Below are 20,128 nucleotides of genomic sequence, written 5' to 3'. Positions count from 1 at the left end.
AATATATATTTATTTATAGCCCTTATGAAATAATAATTAGACAACGACAACAAGAACACTAAAGGGCTATATAAGTGAAACAGGTGTTTCAAAAATAAAGCATCATGTTGTTGACTACCAGTGGGTCATCCCCCTCCGAACAAATTTGTCATACCAATGTCACATTGCTTTATATAGTTGTCAACTTATTGAAATTTTTACATTGGACAGAAACATATTAGTAGTTTGTTTCTATTTAAATGTTAAGTACTGTAGATACCCAATCAGGCCTATACATGTTTTGTATCAATTTCCTTACAAGCAAGTCATAAAAACACCAATGAATGCAGTATTAAGTAGTATTCAAGGTTCTTTTTTCTTGCCAACACGATCATGATATAATGGCAATTTTGTTACATTCAAAACATATGTTAACACATAATCAACAGAACAGTTAAATTTCAAGAAAACAAATATTTTTTTCAGTATTTCAGTGTGAAAGCAGCATAATTTGAAAATAATGTTCTGTGTTTATGTACTGGCTGAATAATATTGTGAAATAATCGTTCGTTTGATATTAAAATGATACATCTATTTATAAAAATATATATCTAAATGTGTTGCAATCAAGGAAAATCAGTCGGAACTCGGAAATATTAAATTTACAGTTGTTTATAGGATAGTAAAAACCGGGAGTAAAAAGCATTTACAAATCTTGATTTTGCAGAAAACCCCATTGAAATTGAACAACCAGTTCCAAAGACAATTAAAGAGTTTCCAAAACAACAGGAAGCAAAAGGAAATAATTATTTCCTATGGCTATATCTCAAAATCAATATTTCCGAGTTTCGACTGAGTTTGCTTGATCACATCACATGTATGTCTTATCATTTGTATCATTATTATATGTACATACTTGAAATCACCACCTTATTTAAAGGATGATGTGAAGGGAGTGTCTTGCATTTATCCCAAATTTGAGATTTCGTTCACATAAAAATGTGTTCTATTTTTACAAAGTATATATGAATTATCTACTGCAAAACCATTTTTGCTGTATTTTTGCTGCATGTAAACCTAATATTTTTAACCATTTTTAAGTCCTGAAATGACCATGATAATATTCATTAATCTTAATTTATCGGGAACATTCACATAGTCTTGCACTGCTACAACGCATGCGATCATAGTATTGTGGTGTATTTCAATACGAACACTTAATAAACAAAGTAAAAAAACAAAGGATTGAAACTTGATAAGTTTTGTTTTTGTTACATTTCACAAATAATTATGTGATTCTATTGTGTAATTGTGACCATAATTTGTAATTTTAGTCAGCATATGCATTGTCTCAATTCCTAGTTTTGATATTTGCAACAAAACCGATCATATTCTTGTTCGGCATGTAACACACGGTTGTTTGATGGCATGTAAAACTGAGTCATTTTAAAGAAGAGTTGAACCATGATGGCGCTATTTATCTAAAATCTTGTTTGCATGTTTACAAGGGGCAGACACACAGTGGGAGTGGGGCAGACACTTGTAAAATGGTATTAGAACATCAGCAAACAGACTAACAAATAGCATGGGTATTTTCAAAAGAACTTTTTTTATCATGAAATGTAAGGTATAACTCATATTATTTGGCTAATTTAAATTTAAAATAATGCAAATAGCGCCCTCATTTTGCACACAAATGTACAGTTCTAGAATTAAAATCACCACAAAAAAGCAGAAAAAGATGAATAATTTGATATAGAAACGATAATCTATGTTAAAAATTGCTACAAAACAGGGCCGTAGCAAGCGGGGCGGCCGGGGATGCCATGGCCGCCCCACTTTTTGAGAAATTTGTTATGTTTTTCTTTATATCTTTATTTCAATTTGGGCATATATTTGTATTTTGGCCGCTCCACATTTATGATGGCTGCCCCACATTTTTCAACCTTGCTACGGCCCTGCTACAAAATATATGTGTATACACCGGCGTGTCCAGGATCTTTTCCTGCGGGGGGCTCAGCCCCTCTTTCAGATTTATGTGGGGGCTTGATGGCTAAAATCGCCAAAAAACGGCTGATTTTACATGATTTTTAACAAAGTGCGGGGGGCTTCAGCACCCAAAGCTCCCCCCCTGGACACGCCACTGTGTATATACTGTTTATTATTGTGTTAGCTTTTGGTATTATTCAGGTCTAGAATATAATTATAACATCGTTTTGTTAGAAAAATTAATAAATGATCACATCAAACAACCGTGAATTACTGGACTTTCAAAACTATTGAAGAATTTGCTTACAAGCAACTTAAGGTAACACAGTGTTTTGAAATAGTCATTTAGGTGACAAATTTCTAATTCATTTTACAAATCAGTATTCTTTTAAATTGGTAGCACTTTGACCAATTAAATGACCATTAATCTATCCTGAGATTTTCCAATCCATAATTAGCTGGATTATCACAAAAATGCTTACACTGTAATGCAGTCCAGTGACACAACATTCTCTTAAAGGAAAAAACACTGTCTCAATCAATGTTACAAATAGAACTATTTTTTACATAAATGTAACTTTGGATGTTGATGGTCAAATGAGATGGGGTATGAAGTATTTTTTTATGCAAGAGTCATGCTTTCCGACGAAGCATACAGTTTTTAGTACATCAAATGGTTTCTTCTAATTTTTTTTCTTTTTTCGTTTTCTATTATTTTTGAGATGCACACTATATGCGTCAGTCCAACTCAAATAAGGTTGAAACTCTCAAAATTTCAGCCATTTTGTTGGATATTTCTCAAACTTAGGTTTCATATCTAGTTTTTTTATTTATGTGGTAGAGATTTCCAGTATGTACATACAGTACCTAACAAATTTTCTTAATAAATAACTATAAAAGGTAATATGATCAGAAAATAAGCTATAGAATGTAAAGCATCTACCAATACCATGTGTTGGAGTAGTCAGAGCCACCACCATGCCAGTGTGAAAGCAGCAAGTCCATTTGCGATTGCCAAGATGTATCCCAAATGAAACATATGCCTTGTCTGATGTCTGAAAGAAATTACATGAACAGTTATAAAATATGTTATAAAATAATGATCTATGATACTCAAGGTTTTGTCAATAAAATATACAATAAAAAATCCATGTAACTTGTCTGACCAAAGATTTTGTGATGCATTAATTTTTAAATGTGACACAGTTCAGTAATAAACATAAAAGTACATAATAAACTGTCACACTCAAGTATCAACCTCAACACCTTGCACAACATATGTTTCATAACTCATCTAATATGTTGGGATGCTGATGTATGACAGTATAGATGAGTTGACCTCAATGTTTATCAACAAAGGCAAGGCACTGGTATATCGATAAGCTTGAGTGAACCCCATGCAACTACTACACTGTGCAATAGCCTTATTGTGATGTAGCGGGAGTTTTAAAAACACGACCCCTTAACAAAATATGATGGGCGCGCATACTGCCAGGCAAAAAACAATTGAAATTTTGATGATGCATGTACACATTGTCAGGAATAATGGAATAATAGGGTATAAAATACCTGTGTTTGATAGGTGAAAGTGGTGTTGGTGGTAGGATCCCTGGTTTCAAGGAGTCATAATATGTTATGTTCCATGATAAGCAGGCACACGTACATCCCATGAGCAAAGCAACCAAACACACAGTAACAGGACCTGCAAAACAAACGAGAAAGCTTCTATGAATGGAAGGGGATTAGACGTTGTTTAGATTTTTCTCATCCAGTTCCTCGTTTGTGATCCAATAAATATGACTTCCCTGCCAACCTTAGACGTTTTATGTTGTATTGATTTGACATGCAATGTGCAATTATAAAGAATGGCAGAAAGTGTGGATCCTGGCTTTTGGAATAAAAGTGCTCAAAAACAATTATATCTGTGTGTTCCAATGCTGACTTTTCCTCAAGGAAGAACAGATTTTTAACAGTGTCTTTAACTGATTGAGTGTCCCAGGTTAAAGAAGAAATAAAACAAAGATAATCATTAATCATCAACAAATGTAAAACATTGGTACCAAATTCTTCAGTTTGAAAATTCATGGCGGCAGAAATGTGGGTGCGTGTGTTCTTAATTTTTCTTTAACCCCTGCTGTAGCCCGTTTCCCGGACGAGCCCCCATATATGCTACTTGTAAACCACATCTATTGCCGATTTATCTTCATTGGTTAAGTAAAGACGTGATGGAAGTACCAGTTTGGAAGACCAATCAGTGGGTGGTATTTAGAGAAGTTTGAACCAGGGACCTCCGAATGCAGTTGGAAGTATTTGTATTGACCATGCAGAAAGGGTGGCATAGGCCTACTTCATATAATTAGCATTGGGTTAGACTTCCCTTTAATATTGATTTTGACAATGTGGTTTTTAAACTTATGATCTTAACATAAACTACCTCAAAGTTTCGGTCACAGGTTTGACCTTCATCAGGAGACTGATAAGGTACGTCTTAATTTTGTGTTGAGATCATAATTTTAAATAATTAATTATGAAGATTTCCAACACATGTGAAATTTCATGCTAGTATCTTATAAATATTAAATTTGAAATACTTTTTGGTTTCTTACCCAGTATCCAGTATTTCTCAAGTAGCAAGCTTGGTTCATAGTCTGATATTACATCTGTAAAGTGACATAAAAATGATACATGTATAACTAAAAGGTGTACCTGGTTTATGTTTTATATGTGAATGTTGAAGAATGAAGATCCAAAGTAGATTTACATTGTCTTGTTGAAAAAGCACTTAAAACCATGTATCACATTTTATGTTCTGTGGTGTTTGTGTGTATGGGGTGTGTGGATGGGGGTGTTTCTCTGTGTTACGAATTACAAGACAGTACCATAAGATCACTGGCAGATTGATAACGTGTACCCCCGGTACCAACACTATACTATATTATTTCTAGCTACATTGTCAAGAGCATTATGTTTTTTGCTCGAAACAGATTAATCAGGATCGTTCATAAAAAATTCTCAAAACAGATCCAAAATAACAAATAAATCAGGTATTCACTAGAACCAGAGTGAACAAGGTTCCTGATAGGAAAAGAAATATTTCTAGTGAGTACCTGATTTATTAGTTAAATTTTGGATCTGTTTTGAGAACTTGCTATATAAATGAGTATAATTATGTTTTTGTTATTATATTTAACATACCTTCAAAATTTAGCCACAGAAATGCTAAGTTACCAAATCCGTCAATAAGAATCCATTTTAAGCAAATTAAAATGGCAATTAACAACGTAATAATCAGCAACAAAACAAACGTGTGAAGTAGCCACGGTACTTTTACAGCAGGTATCCCCGATGTGGTTCTGATTGACTTTGGCCAAAAGAACACAAATCGTGGCCGATCTCGGTGACAAAAATCGTCTCTGAGCTCGGTTGTTTCAGCTGCATTTAAAGCTGAACATGAGCTACAGATGCAGTCTGGCAAATCTCCTGCATTTGTTGTGCCACATGAGCAGAATGGACATGTAGCAGGCTGGGAACTGCCATTGGTGGTTTCATGTTGATATGGTCCATCCAATTCGTCACCACTGTCATTGAAATCGAGCTTTGTAGCCAATGAACCACGTTTTGATCGTGTTCGAGGCATTATTTATTTAGTTTGAATTTATTTGGCAAATTGATTTACAGATTTAAGTAAGTATGAACGTATGCTACCACTTTCTGAACTTGCACTGATAGCGGAATTTGCAGACGAGCTTCAATGTTTTGGTTCTGCTTCTGTATTGATTGAACCTTTCAACTTTGCACTTTTGCCATTATATTATACCAGTCTTTATACTCCAGTCGTTTTGTGCATAATTAAATCAAAGATATTAACGTTTGGTTACCATGGTTTGTTGACAATAGGTTTATTTTTTTACTTGTTAGCCCCGGGAAAGAAAGGTTAAAACGTGATCAAAGTAGCGGAAAAAGGAAATAGGTAACATTAAACAACCTCAAGCCGGGAGCTGGAGGCCTCAGCTTTACAGCTTGTGAAAAAAAAGGCAGCAATACATTAATGATTTAGTAGTATATAACGAAATAGCTGGGACCAAAATACTGAATTCAGTATATTGGTCCCCGCTTGAAATAGGGACTATCAGGCGCCATATCGGCAACAATAATTATACTCTTGATTCTTCTTTTCCCAATTATTACAGCAAATATGTTTGCGAATTATACTATAAATAGTTATAAATGATCCTAATGCTCAGTGAAAGCAGAGTGGTTTTATCCGGGTCTTTTCCTAGTATAAATCGAGGATGATTATTTCAAAACATCACTTCCGGGATCACATCATATAGTAGTTTTTCCCTTTTTCCAAAAAGTGAACTACAAATCTTGATTTTGCATTTATATAAGGACCCACGTGAGTTGACAGTTTTATATGGAGATAGGGCCTACATAATATTTTTCTGAAATTGGGGAGCAGTTCAATATTGTATTTTCGATATAAAGTATAAAAATAGTCACGATGGAATGTCGTAAGCGTAATGGTTATAAACTTTTAGTCAAATCATTAATTTTGTGCATCAACAGCTTTACTTATAACATAATAGTAATACATTTTGGTATATTGGTGTTAAAATCGAGCGAAGTATCATGTATATAATTATGTGCAGTAAATTTGTATGGATTATTAGAGATTCACTAGCCTCTGAATAATTTAATACTTCAGCTTCACTCACGTCATTAGGCCTACTAATACAAGTTTTCTTGATTATTGTACATCTGTATATATACTCTTCATTAACTTGTACAAATACATCATAAACAGCTGCAGCGTTTTTATATAAAATACATGAAAGTACAGGGTGTCCCAGAATAATTAGTAACGGACAATTACCCATTATTTTCAAATTCTTAAAACCGTATGAATATTATTTCAAGTGGTAATTGTGTTTTTATATTTGAACTCATACCTTTAGCATATACTCTATAATTGGCAATACTATAAAAGTAAAATTGTAATATTTTTGCCATTTGAGGGAAAATGGGCCAAAAACATGCAATTTTGCATGTTTTCTTACAATAATAGTCACAAAATTCTAAGACTTCGCACAGGTCTAAGACTTAAAAATCTTGAGAATAGGTGAGAGTTATCTTATAATTTTAATATTTCATGTTATTTTTGATAATTTGTTATGAAAAAGCCCGGTGAAAAAGAGAAGGAAACACAAAAACTAGAATACATAACTTGAAATTAGTCTTTGTACAGGTCTGGGCTTGATTGCCCTAAAACGCATGTTTTGGACCATAATCATGATAATTTCCAAAAATTGACCAAACATTAAAACTTGACTAAAGTAGAATTTAGCTATGTTCATTTGGCAAAACAGGATAATATTTTAAATTCTAAAGACAATTGTGACCGTACAGCACGAATGAGCCGTAAATGTCCTCAATTGTATTCTGAGTTACAGTGTAAAATGGGCATGAAGGTCATATTCATAGGTATTTCAATTTGGTGCTACGTGTATCTCATTAAATGAGGTACACGTAGCACCAAATTAAGGTACCTATGAATACGACCTTCATGCCCATTTTACACTGTAACTCAGAATACAATTGAGGACATTTACGGCTCATTCGTGCTGTACGGTCACAATTAGTGCTGTATTTTTTTTGTAATAGGTATAGTAAACTCTTGAAAGCAAAGACGATATGTGCAGCAAGTTATAGCCATTGTAATATGGATATCATTGGGCAAAAATTGGGGTAAGAATCATAAAAAATCTTCAACCGAAATATCTGAACTTATATTGAACAAATTCATTTGGTCCCAAAATCCCAAATTATTCACCATAATGAAGCTCTACATCATAAAAATTATTATGCCATTGTTATAGCCATTGTAATATGGATATCTTTGGGCAAGAATTGGGGTAAGAATCATAAAAAATCTATTTTCACCCGAAATATCTGAACTTATAAGTTCAGATATATACCTTTGTCTATCAAGCTACATTATGGTACCACGTGTTTGATTACGTAACAGTAGCCATTATAGCCTATTTAAAACTACTACAAAGTCTACAAAACATTTCTAACTATGTTGAGTTGTTTTTATAAGATTGCACATAAACTGTTGTAATCAAACTTCATGAAGACAGCTAAAGTCCTGAAGAATGTGAAACTGCAGTTTTAAAAATCTCGTTACATTGTACTGATTCCGCAAAAATATCAAAAACAAAAGCAAAAAAACCCACACAAAACACACACACCCCCACACCCCCACACACCCCCACCCCCACAAGGATCCAGCTAATGTAGACCCAAAGCCCCAAACAAATGATATCACAATAACCATGATAACGTTAATATGACGTCAGAATCTGAGCACAAATTAACGTGAAATTAGGAAATTCTAAAGAAAAGGCTAGGTTTCACAAACTCACCGCGCAACCCCCATCCTCGAATGCTCGGTCTTGCCCTGTTGTAGTATAGATCTTAATATTCTTTTGCTAAAGATTAGATGTGTAGGAGTGCTCGTGCGATGGATGGTCCCACAATTAGAAGAAGTGATTTGACGGTTTTGGCGCTGACGAGAGCTGACGTATGAGTGGCTACCGTCACAAGCTTGTTTGGTTGTTTGTTTATTTTTACTGGTATTTCCTTTGCGTTCAATGTTATTCATGTATTAAATTAGCTACATAATTATATTGGAGGGGTATTAAAATCCCAATGTGGAGGGGTGGGTGGGGTGGGTTTATTTGTGTGGACATATACCGTTCATCCCCTTCGGAAGAGCGTCGATAATATAATAGTTAAAACGAGTAAAGTTTATGCGTGACTTTGTGCATTGCTTGTACACGTCTGTACAGAGTCTGTATTATTAACAACAGGTTATCAAAGTAAAATTTACACTGCAATGGATGTTAAATTATCATGATAATTATGTCGCCACTAATTAAAATCAAAGTCCAACCCAGTATCTGCCATCGTCTCCTGAAAGCGCCTATCAAAAAGATCATTCTGAGCTACCGAAAAATAGTTCTTCCAGTCGCCAACTTTGCCTGCATGAAAAATAACAATAGCAGAATAGTTATTCAGTAAGAACAACGGATTATTAATTTCAATCATCAAATCAAACACTGATATCACGGAAAAGAATTTGAATAGATTGGTGTGATTACTGTGATTACGGGATACGCCAACGCTTACTGCTACCCATACGCCAGATAATTGTCACTTATAATCAGTCCCAGAACAACGCCAAATATGGATTAAAAGACCTTTGACCTTGGATGTACAACAGCATGTTATGATCTAATGGGAAACTGTGCACATCAACAAACACCATTTCTATCAAAAAGGCAACGGCCGATATAATTTGAAACCACATAAATTACTAGAGTTGGCTCTTCTCTTGGATTTGGACCAAGCTTTAGAATATCGACTGTTGCGTTTTGAAATAAAACAAACCAGAAATTTATCACCCATTGTAAAAGATATGGCACATGTACCGAATACATGTACATACATTGGCTGACCTTGTGGATTTCCTGGCCCAGCCATGCTAACCACATAAGGAGATTATACGATTAACCTAGTGCAGCTATTTGTCATAGCAGGGTATTATTATGTAATACTTCTGATCCATATTTGGCGTTCTCTTGGACTGATAATTAAAAGATCATTGAAAGATCATAATATCGGGATAATTAAACGGGTTAGATACGACAAATGAAAAGAATAACAGAAAATAACTGGTTTTAAAGTTTATAAGTTTCACACCACAACGGAACCGATGCAAAAGCAAAGTGCACACGACGTCCAATCAAGTTACCTTTTCGCATGAAAGATGGTTGGGCCTTCTTCTTTTCTTCTTTCTTACAATCATCCTCATTAAATCCTAACGTGTCAGGATTGGCGCTCAGGTTTTTCTTCATTTTGGCAAAGGTGCAATGGTCAGCAATGCGAGCTACCACATCATCGGTCAACTGCTTACCGAGAAATTTGGCAGTTTGTTTTACAGCCCCTTTCAGATCCTGTATAGTAGGGGTGTACAGATAGGTTGGCTTTAAACAAATGGTATCATTCCCAACATAAGTGTTTTGTGCAAAGAAAACTTACTACTTCCAATTTCAATCAAAGCACCAACATTATTTTATGTTAATATTGTATTATAATATAATATATTTTGTAGTTGACGATGTATCTAGATATTAAAACCCAATTTAGTAGAGTCCTGAAGTTTCGAAAAGTCTTTGTTACAAATATTCTTATCACAAAGTATGTCTTGTGTATGATCTTTGTGCGCTAATATACCGTATACACTGCCTGTCTCTGTTGTAAAATTAAAAGCATGTCGACGAAATATTGCATATCGTATAAGTTTGAAATTTTACCACAATTCCTACAAATGAATGTTGTTCCTTTATTAACTCTACTGTACACATGGCACAGGTATTTGGATAACATTCTTTTCAATTTTCTAAAAAGTGGCACAAAAGGGTTTTCATACATTTGTGTTTAGTGACGCAGATCTCTGGATTGCCGAAACCAAAATGAATGAAACAAACGGTATTTGAAAGCAAGGACTGCTCCCGTGACATTGATGTAAGCATCATGTCACAATAGTATTTTCTAATTGCCAAAGGTGGCGCTTTCCACTTGCAAAATATTTAAGTTGAGACAGGCTGTATTTGGTCTAGTATTACGTATATTACCTTTTTCATATCTTCGTATTTCATGAACAGGACATTCGGTTCGTGGCGTTTATTCCACCAAAATAAGTTGTGGCTGAACCAAGATCCATTGTAAACTGAAAAAGAAAGAAAAAAGTAAAATGTACTCAAACTAAATGGAGCGGCTGCTAAAACTGTGTTCTCTGTAACATAATCAATAATAAATTGCTCTTTTAAATTTGTTCTGGTTAGATTTTGAATAATATTGTAATGGTGTTGGGTCAGGCTTTATATTTGGAAATAATGTGGTCGATTATTTAACCTTTACCAGTCTATAATATCGAATTGATTAATTCGAATTAAACCATTCGTTGATGTTAGCACTGGGTAGTAGCCATTACTGCCAGTAGACAGGAAGTCTAGAAAGTTGACCTCAACGCTGTAGGTGGTCTTCCTGTACTTTTGAATGGGACAGCAGTAACCTTGGGCATGTTAGACCAAAATTTTGGATTTTTCAGATTTTTTTTAAGTTTGTGAGAGCATAACAAGACTATCCGTCGATGGATTTTTATTTCCGTCGGTAGATATTTTTAAAATTAAGTTTTTCATAACATATTAAAAAGGCAGAGACCCCTGATGTATAATAAATTAGCTAGGTAAGTTTTGAGTAACCTTGATGAAAATTATCAAAAAGTGCCTATTCAATTGTGTGGGTACGGTCCATCACCTGTCACTTGGTAGTCTTGTAACATGTCTAATGGTGCTGCCCATGGCCACTCGATGAATTGTGTAATTCGAATTAATCAATTCGATATTATAGACTGTTTACAGCAAAGTAGAAGGAAGAGGAGCGTATTTAAACGAATTGACAATGATCAGTTGACAATGGTGTATAAACGGTTTACAATGACGTATAAAATCTACCACAATGAAGTTCAAGTGGAGATCCCGGGCTGCTACCCTCACTCCAGGACCCTAGGACCAGATACCACAGAGAGATATGGAGAGCAGTACTGCTGAACTTTGAGTTCATTGCTTACCTGTACCGTCATAGAATTCCGTGAAGAAAGCATCCCATGTCTTATAAGATTGCAAAGTCATATCCAGATTATGAAAGTGATAAAATGATACGGCACAGTCTTTAGGATTTCTAGCAACGTAAACCACCTTGGGTTTCTTTTCGTATATCTGTGGCGGGAGAAGTTCACCGGGTAGATGGCTTTTGATCATGCGCGGGGAATCCATTTGTTCTATTAATTTATGTGTTGGCGGAAGCATATCTACCTGCGAAAGAAATAGAAGCATATGAACATGTACCTGGAAGACATTAGTTTACTTCAAGTCTTCGATTTACATTTGTAACGCGCAGACAAAGACAATTCGGGTCTTTTTGTAATCTGATGTAGGCCCTAAGTCTATTCCCCGGGTCGTTTGTTATGTCATTTCGTCTTTATTAACCAATTAACTAGCCGGTGCCTACCTGTGAATAATGTGATACCCATGACATCTCTAGGAATGGGAATCTAAAGAACACGTGTGTCTTGTTAACTTCTTCTTCGTTGCCTTCGTGTACTACCATAGAAATTATTTCTTGCATCCAAGTAGTACCTGTAAGAGTAATTATTTGAACAAAGGGGTCCATTTCAACATGTACAGTCGTCAATTCTGTCATGTACGTAGCGGTAAATGTAAATAGAATGCACTTCTACGCCCGCTTCTACGCTACTAAATTTTGTTACACACATCGGAGCGCTTTCACCGGCTCAACTGGCGTCTTCAGCGGATGTTACTGCTTTGAAAATTTGTTGTTGCTAGTGATGTTGAGATACATCCAGCGACATCAAACAAGAAGATATGCCCATGTTGTGGCACCCCTTGGAGAATTCTTTGTCACGATTCAGTCTGGGTCTTTTGAGTTCTAGATGAATTGCTTCCAAGACCTTTCGAGGGAAGTCCTTGGATTCTCTCTCCAACTCCTTTACACTTTCCAAAAGGGTCTGAGCCTTTGGGCTTTCCAAATGGAGTCTTTGCAAGGGATAATGTAAACAAAACCAGATTGCTTTTCTTGATACCCCATATGCATCCACCCCGAAGTTGGGCGCCACAACATCTTCTTGTTTGACGCTATCTACACCTGTGACGTCATCGGAGGTATCTCAACATCTCTAGCAACAACAAATCTCCAGAGCAATAACATCCGCTCTGAGCGGTGGACCGCTCAATTAAGACGCCAGTTGAAAGCGCTTTGGTGAGTGCATCAAATTTTAGTAGCGTTGAAGTTTGTTTTCTTAATCCTGTCGTTTTATTGTTAAAATGCATTTCTCCTTGAAACGCAAAGTATGATCAACGATTATATTTTGTTCGGGTGGGTGAAACGCATCAGCTCGTTTAAAAACATACACAAAATATGTTACACATACATTATGCCACATAAATGCAAATGAAAAGAATGGACCCTATTTTCTCTCCTCAGCATTGTGCTATTATACTGATTGAAATGATTTTGAGTTACACAGACTAGAGCAGTCATTGCAACGGCTCTTTTTAGAGCCATCAAATTAACGAACGACTACGGTACCGCCTGGCTATCACATTCCATAACGTAAAGTACTTTCTGTATTCTGAGCTGCCTTACGCAAGTCTTCCAAGAATAATTCTTTGTAAATAGGCATGTAGCTATAAAGAAATAAGAGTCCCATCTAACAATGTCTGACGAATCCTTACATAATTATATTTGGTCATCACGCATGAGATCTTTTTCAGTTTGCTTACCTGCTTTTGGGTAACTTATTAGATATAAATCATCTTCTCTAACTTGGAATGTCTTCATATCATTCATAGTGCTTTCGGGTGACACCTTCAATAATCGTGTTCCTTCATATGTGTAGGTTAACTCTTCATCTTCTGTGGGTTGTATCTGTGGTAACTCCGTTACCTGCTTACCAAAAGCTGCAGGTGCAATTAAATCATGATTGAATATTGAGATTGAAACTTTGAAAGTTTCAGTTGCATGATTGTTTGTTTTTAAATTAATTCACTTTGCTGTATACGTGTCAGTAGTTTTGACACTTTACCTTATCAAATCGTTTGATTGGTTGGATGATTCATTGTTTGATTGATTGTGGATTGATTGATTGATTGATTGATAAAACTACCTTACCTTGCCAGTCTACCATCGTTATCTTCGTTTCACTTCTGATTTTAAAACCTAAAAGATGAATAATGATAAAATTCGTGTTGAAATCAAACCTTTTACCAGTTTAATATGAGCTCAATTTACATACGTGCCTCTACATAATATTTGCCATTAATGATGCGCAAATAATTATGCTATCATGACAATGTATGATAACATTATAAATGTTAAACATAAATATATTTATTATGGTAACTTACAGCGCTGCTTGTAATGTTTTATAGCACCCAACCAATCTGCCAATTCATCCGCATTTCCTGTATTATGTTATGTTTGTTTAACCAGTGCTGAACTCGGTAAAAAGCAACGGTAAAATCCGTCTTTCAATATTTCGTTGAAAAGCAGAAAAATCAGGATATATAGCTCAGTGCAATAGCTATATACGGGCCTACATACAATCGATAGGCGTAGGAAAGAGTAAAATAACAATCACCTAAAATGTACCCTGACATATGATCATGTATAGCTCATGCACCTAGGCCTAGAATAGCTACCGTTTTATTTTATTCACGCCAGTAGTATTTACTCTTAATTGAGTACTATTTACTTATCAAGATTCAGAACACACAATTTAAAAGGTACTTATCATTTCCCAGGGACTGTCATGTTATCGGTCCCATTTTGACACGGCCTTGTGGTACAAGGTCCCAAAATCTGAAGTCCACGTAACAATTGCTATGATTATACATGTACAAACGAATAATGACGATGATACCCGTAAACATCGTAAATGAAAATACGTAACTAAAGTTTTTACAAAATGTTGATGAACATGATTTATTATGGTTATGAAAAAACCTTATCAGTTGAGTTGGAAGCTTTTAATATGACGGCAGCAAAACAACTTTTTATCGGAATTTAATTTTGTTTGCTTGGACCAAATACTAAATGTTCAAGTGGTCCAGAGAATGAGCAAGTAAATAATAAAGTATGTAGGAAGCAGTAGAACCGGGATATCCCTTCCTTTTACTCACAGGGGGACACTTCAATATGATATAGGTGTAGGACTGGCACTTTCAAAGTAAGAAGTAAGGGCCATTCAGTGAGAGCAAACTTTTAAAAATATGGGGTCATTGGGTGAGAGCATGATTTTGGCATACGGTGAGAGCAAAATGTACAAATATGCGGTCATTGGGCATGTTGGGTGAGAGACAGACTATTTGAACCTAGCGCAGGAGAAAGTAACTTCGAGCAATACCTCTAAGCCTGCACTCCGTAAGAAGCTGTAAGACGAGTCAATCAGGAAATGGATAGGTACATAACCACAGAGCCAACCTGAAGGATGATTACTTCCTACATCAGAAGAAGGACCAGCTGGACATCAAGAAAGTCTGTGGCAAGATGGAATCTAAACCAAGATTAAATCTACCCAAAGCTGGTGAGAAAATGGCATGGAATGAGTTAGATAGTGAACTGTCAGAAGCATTGGAATATCCCATACCTGGTATGCAAGAAATGTCCAAAAGTCCTTCCAGTATTGCATGGTATTCTCAGAAGAGTTTGGAGAAGCAGTTCTGATACCAAAAGAGGATGATACTTCAAGGCCAGAACTGTTTAGAAACATAACTTTGACAAATGGAAAAATGTTCTTCCAAGTGCTTGCAAATTGCTTGTTGTCCTATATGACAAAAATGGCTATATAGACCAAGCCATCCAGAAGGATTTCTACCAGGTATAGCATGTATAGCAGGTTGCGTTGAACACACTCAAGCCCTGATGGAAACCCTCCTTGATGCTAAACAGAATGCTCGTGAGATTTGTTGTAGCATGGCTGGATCAGGCTAATGCATATGGGTCGGTTGCTCATAACCTGATCCAATTTGCACTGGAATGGTATAACGTCCCATCACTCGTGAGCTAATCTTTAACTACTATGACAAGCTGTTTGTAATAGTGAGAACCCATAAATGGACCTCAGATTGGTTTATGTGCCAAATTGGCTTATTCCAAGGATGACCACGCTCCGCGGTGCTCTTTCTGATGATATTCAACCTCCTATTGGACTTACTGAAGACCATGCAAGATCAAGGATACCAGTTGAAGAACACAGACTTCAAACAGTCCCAGAAAGCATATCCAGGAGATGACCTGACAATTATAGCTGGAAGTGTCGATGGATGTAGAGAACTTCTCACCCTGGTCGAAACCTTCCTGAAGTGGACCAGAACGATGGAAGCTAAGCCGACTAAATGCATAAGTCTGGCCATGAAGAAGTCAAACATTGTCAGGACAAACATGACAAATGGAAGGACATCAGCAACCTATGCACCATATGACCCACAACTTCACATCAGTGGGAAGGACATCCCGTTTATCCACCAATCATCCACGCGATTTCTCGGTCAAGGATCTGAACGACAAAGAAGTCCGATATGGTGTTGAGTCCAAACTGAAGACTCCCCTAGAGAGAGTAAACAATGACCAAGTCAACAGCATTGCTAAGATGTGGATATATGAAAACCACATTGTGAGCAGAATATCTTGGAAATTCATCATTTACTGCTTCCCAGTGTCATTCGCCCAAAATCTTCAAGCTGTGGCTACAGGCTATCTCATGAGATGGGCAGGCCTGCCGAAATGCGCCAACACCTCTATTCTCTACAGAAAGAGATATTACAAGGGCGTATCCAACTGAAAGCTTTAACAACGCATTTCAGCTTCAAATGTATGCAGTTGGTGAAGTACAACATCATGAAATACTCTATGGACGAGGAGACACAGTTCATCTATGGTCACATAGAGCAGAGACAGAGAGGAAAGAAACAGTGGAACACACTTCGAACCTGCTTCAAGTTCTTTGGCCTCACAAACAAAGAAACCAAAAAGGAACTGGATACTGTGGCGAGAACAGCATTAAAAGCAACATATGACTTGCAACAGCACTCTATGGCTTGCACACAACAGCAGACACTTTGGAAACTGGGACTGGGGAATTGTCCGTATATACCACCACTCGACTTACCTGAAGCTGAATCAATGACCAAGCTTTACTTCCCTACAAAGGACCAGGATCCTGTGACCAGCCTAACCTCTAATGGAACTTGCACACATCAAGATGTTCCAGCAGTGCAAGTCCTGCCCTGCAGATCCATGACAAAGGGTTTACTTGGTATACTAAGGGGTTATGGCTTGGCACGTTGGTTTAAACACCTTATACCAACCATTGCCAACGGTAGTTCCTGGGGTGAAAGAAGGGAATAGCCATTACTGTAATTTGATTCCCTGATGTCAACAGTTGCTGCACTGGAGATGAAGGGTTCCCGGGAACAAAGCGCTCAACCCACAACCGCCCGTCCCAAGTCAGGGCAGTGCAGCAGAATGTTAGATTGATGGAACAGGATTATAATATGTCTACCTGGGCTTGATACAGCAAACAACAACTTGCTTCATCTGTACACGTCCTTAAAAAAACGTCGATTGCAGATGAAGCCAGGAAGCAGCCACTCCACGGCTATGGAATTTCACTTCCCTGAAGGAGGCATTTGGTTAGAATATAACTATTTTAATGGGGTCTTTGGGTCGGAGCCAAAAGAAGCCTCGAAAATTGAATCATCTAGTTCTAAATGGTAGTTCAAATGGCTTTGTTATTTCAAAAGAAGTAACAAAATTAGTGATAAATTGAAGTTGTTGTTCAAATCAAAGTAGCAGAATAAATCAATCATCATGATCCTAAGAGCATCAATATATAAATACCACACACAAGGTACACACTTGCACTTCTTTGAGGGGCCAACTCATATGAAAGTAGGAATGTGTGAAGACTATTGTTAGCTAAAGATAGATACATCAAGTTCTCGATTTTGCCGATTGTTCGAAAAATGTCTCCCATTTGAGAAGTTTGTTACGAGTCGGTACACGTTAATAAATCAAGGCCAGGAACACCTTTTACCCAAACTCTGAATGCACAACAAAACACACTGCTTGTTTAAGTTAACAAAATCTGAATCTTTAATGCAAAGTAAAGTATGATTTTACAATGATTTTGTTAATGAACATAAATACATAAGATCATTTAGAATCAATAAAATACACTGTTTAGGACTCTTAGGTACCCAGTAGCATTATTCTTGTTGTTGATTACAAAGCCATAAATCGAGACAGGGATGTAAACCCTCCCCTAGGGTCTGAGCAGGGTTCATAACTAATTATTGCACAGCCCCAGTAAATGTAGGCCTTCAAGACATCCAAATGCTTAGCCTTACCTTGCACCTGATTTGCTAAAAAGGAATCTTAATCATCTGTTTTATGGGACAGGAAATTATCGAAATTCGCGGGGGAAAATCTTCAAAAGTCACCCATTTGGGCTACCAAATTGCGGTTCATTTTGATTAAACTTGATTCTATGACGGGACAGGTAAGCAATTATTGCTCACCAAAATTTCTCTGGTATCTGATTAATTTGAGCGATTGTTGAGACTGAAATTTATAATTACAATTGGGAAGCAGGTGCAATTTTTTAACAACAACAAAAGAGAATCCAGTTTAAAATTGTTAAATCGGATATTCTTTCAATGGTCCTTTAACATAGAAGCACTTGCAACTAATTCAACAAACACTCGACTGTTGACAATATATATTCTCCATAAAGGACAGTCATCCTTTGAACACTGAATACATGCTAGTGTTCACAAATTAATTGATTAATAATTACTTGGGAACTACTCCTTTGTAATGGTATGAGTGACCCAATATCAGACAGACAAATCATATAGGATCTGCGGGTGTTATGTTAAACAGCAACCAAATAGGTGAAGTTGGTGGTGAATTAGTCCGAAAGGCACTTTCAGTGCTTTTGAAACTAATCTATTATAAATTAGGCAGTTTGGCGAAATTGTAAGGCTAAAAAATTATGAAGAATTGCATCCTGTGCGCTATCATTATCGTACAACAATAATATTGAACAGGAAAAACGACGATCGCGTATTATAATGCAATATTAGGGAAGTTGTAAAAATACATTGGTTCATGACTTTACCAATTTAATGTATAGCAAACACAGGTCTCGGGATTGCGGGACACGTTACAACCATAAACCGAAGTTCAGAATTTATAAAGGAGTGTATTACATAAAAAAGCTTTAATAAAATCAAATGCGTCATATGAATAATATAAAACAATTACATATTGGTAGCACCATTATTCAATATTTTCATATTTAACTATCCCCAAAGGTTGTTTTGATGGTACCCTATGATGGTTCTCTTACCTGTTCGGGTTCCTGCTCAATAACGTTTCAACATATAAACAAGCTAGGGCTAATCTCCTCGAATAGCAGTAGGCCAGTTGCACATAGCCGGGCACATAGCAAAATTACTGTGATTCGATGCATTGTTCAATTTTCTAGGGTATTTCAATAAAATACTAATTCAATTCAACAAGGTCGACAGTGCAGAGTTATACAAAGTTTAGCTATAGAAATTCACACATGAATGCAGAGCGTTTCTACGTGTAGGCTATGCATCGAATTGTGGTGATTCTTAAATTATGCTAACCAGGAGAGATAGCGAATATATTGATATTTTATTACTTTTAAAGGAGCATTCATTGATTTTGACTCATTTCGTATTGACTCTATCCCCGGGTTGATCATATACTTTCGTGTAATAATTTCTCAGACCCGACCGTTCTTTTGGGCTACTTTATTACATTTACCCTTACTATGATATTCATGATATTAAAGCAGGTCGAAGTTGTCAAATCATATTTTCACGTATTATTGTTTTATTTTATTGCTTTCTCGCATACCGTACCTTCAATGCGTGTAGAACATTTGTCAGGGGACAGGTAAACGGCGAGTTAAAAATGGGCGAGTTAGAATGGAGAGTTAGCACCTGCAGAGATTAAAGAGTAACCCCTGCTGAGAATACGGCAAGTCCCGCCGGCGAGTTAAGATTCTTGCGGCAAGTCCCGCTAGTGAGTTACGATTTTACGGTAAGTCCCGCCGGCGAGTTACGATTTTTACAGCAAGTCCCACCGGCGAGTTACGACAAGTCCCGCCGGCGAGTACGATTTCCGTCATGATTTTAATTTTTTATTCTTTATTCCACATTATCATGAAACTGGAAGAGCCAAGCTAATGCGCAAGAAGACAGCCCATTTGAACCTAGACAAGCTACACCAACATTCACTAGAGTTCCAGTTAGCCCTACAGAACAAGTTTGATGCATTGGAAGATACAATGAAGGAGTGTGATCTTACTGAAAAATCCAAAGCCATAGTAGAAACAACCAATAGCTATGCCAGGGAAGTAGCTGGAAAGGAAGTAAACAAGAAGGAAGACAAACTCAGAAACCACTCTAGAGCC

General features: G+C 36.5%; 2 protein-coding genes across 3 annotated transcripts; both read right to left on the bottom strand.

Moving 5' to 3' along the window:
• Positions 1-2,242: 2,242 nt before the first annotated feature.
• LOC140158655 (uncharacterized) lies at positions 2,243-5,728 on the bottom strand. The gene is made up of 4 exons (XM_072181827.1): positions 5,164-5,728; positions 4,575-4,628; positions 3,538-3,670; positions 2,243-3,023 (listed from the first exon to the last, which is right to left on the bottom strand). Exons 1-4 carry the CDS (start codon positions 5,603-5,605, stop codon positions 2,933-2,935), a joined length of 720 nt encoding a protein of 239 aa, XP_072037928.1. The 5' UTR covers positions 5,606-5,728; the 3' UTR covers positions 2,243-2,932.
• Positions 5,729-8,251: 2,523 nt separating this feature from the next.
• On the bottom strand, positions 8,252-19,140 carry LOC140158654 (sulfotransferase 1C2-like). Of its 2 annotated transcripts, none has more exons than XM_072181825.1 (8): positions 19,031-19,140; positions 13,789-13,836; positions 13,401-13,577; positions 12,109-12,236; positions 11,669-11,912; positions 10,671-10,765; positions 9,788-9,989; positions 8,252-9,014 (listed from the first exon to the last, which is right to left on the bottom strand). In XM_072181825.1, the coding sequence occupies exons 2-8, from the start codon at positions 13,802-13,804 to the stop codon at positions 8,905-8,907; spliced, it is 972 nt and encodes a 323-aa protein (XP_072037926.1). In that variant the 5' UTR covers positions 13,805-13,836; positions 19,031-19,140; the 3' UTR covers positions 8,252-8,904. The 2 variants fall into 2 exon arrangements, with proteins under 2 accessions (XP_072037926.1, XP_072037927.1); XM_072181826.1 differs by lacking the exon at positions 19,031-19,140 and adding an exon at positions 15,023-15,316.
• Between the last annotated feature and the right edge of the window lie 988 nt (positions 19,141-20,128).

The sequence above is a fragment of the Amphiura filiformis genome, chromosome 8 (genome assembly GCF_039555335.1).
Source record: "Amphiura filiformis chromosome 8, Afil_fr2py, whole genome shotgun sequence".
Taxonomy (NCBI): domain Eukaryota; kingdom Metazoa; phylum Echinodermata; class Ophiuroidea; order Amphilepidida; family Amphiuridae; genus Amphiura; species Amphiura filiformis.
Note: the sequence above shows the minus strand (reverse complement) of the source record. Positions and strands in the feature narration are given on the sequence as shown.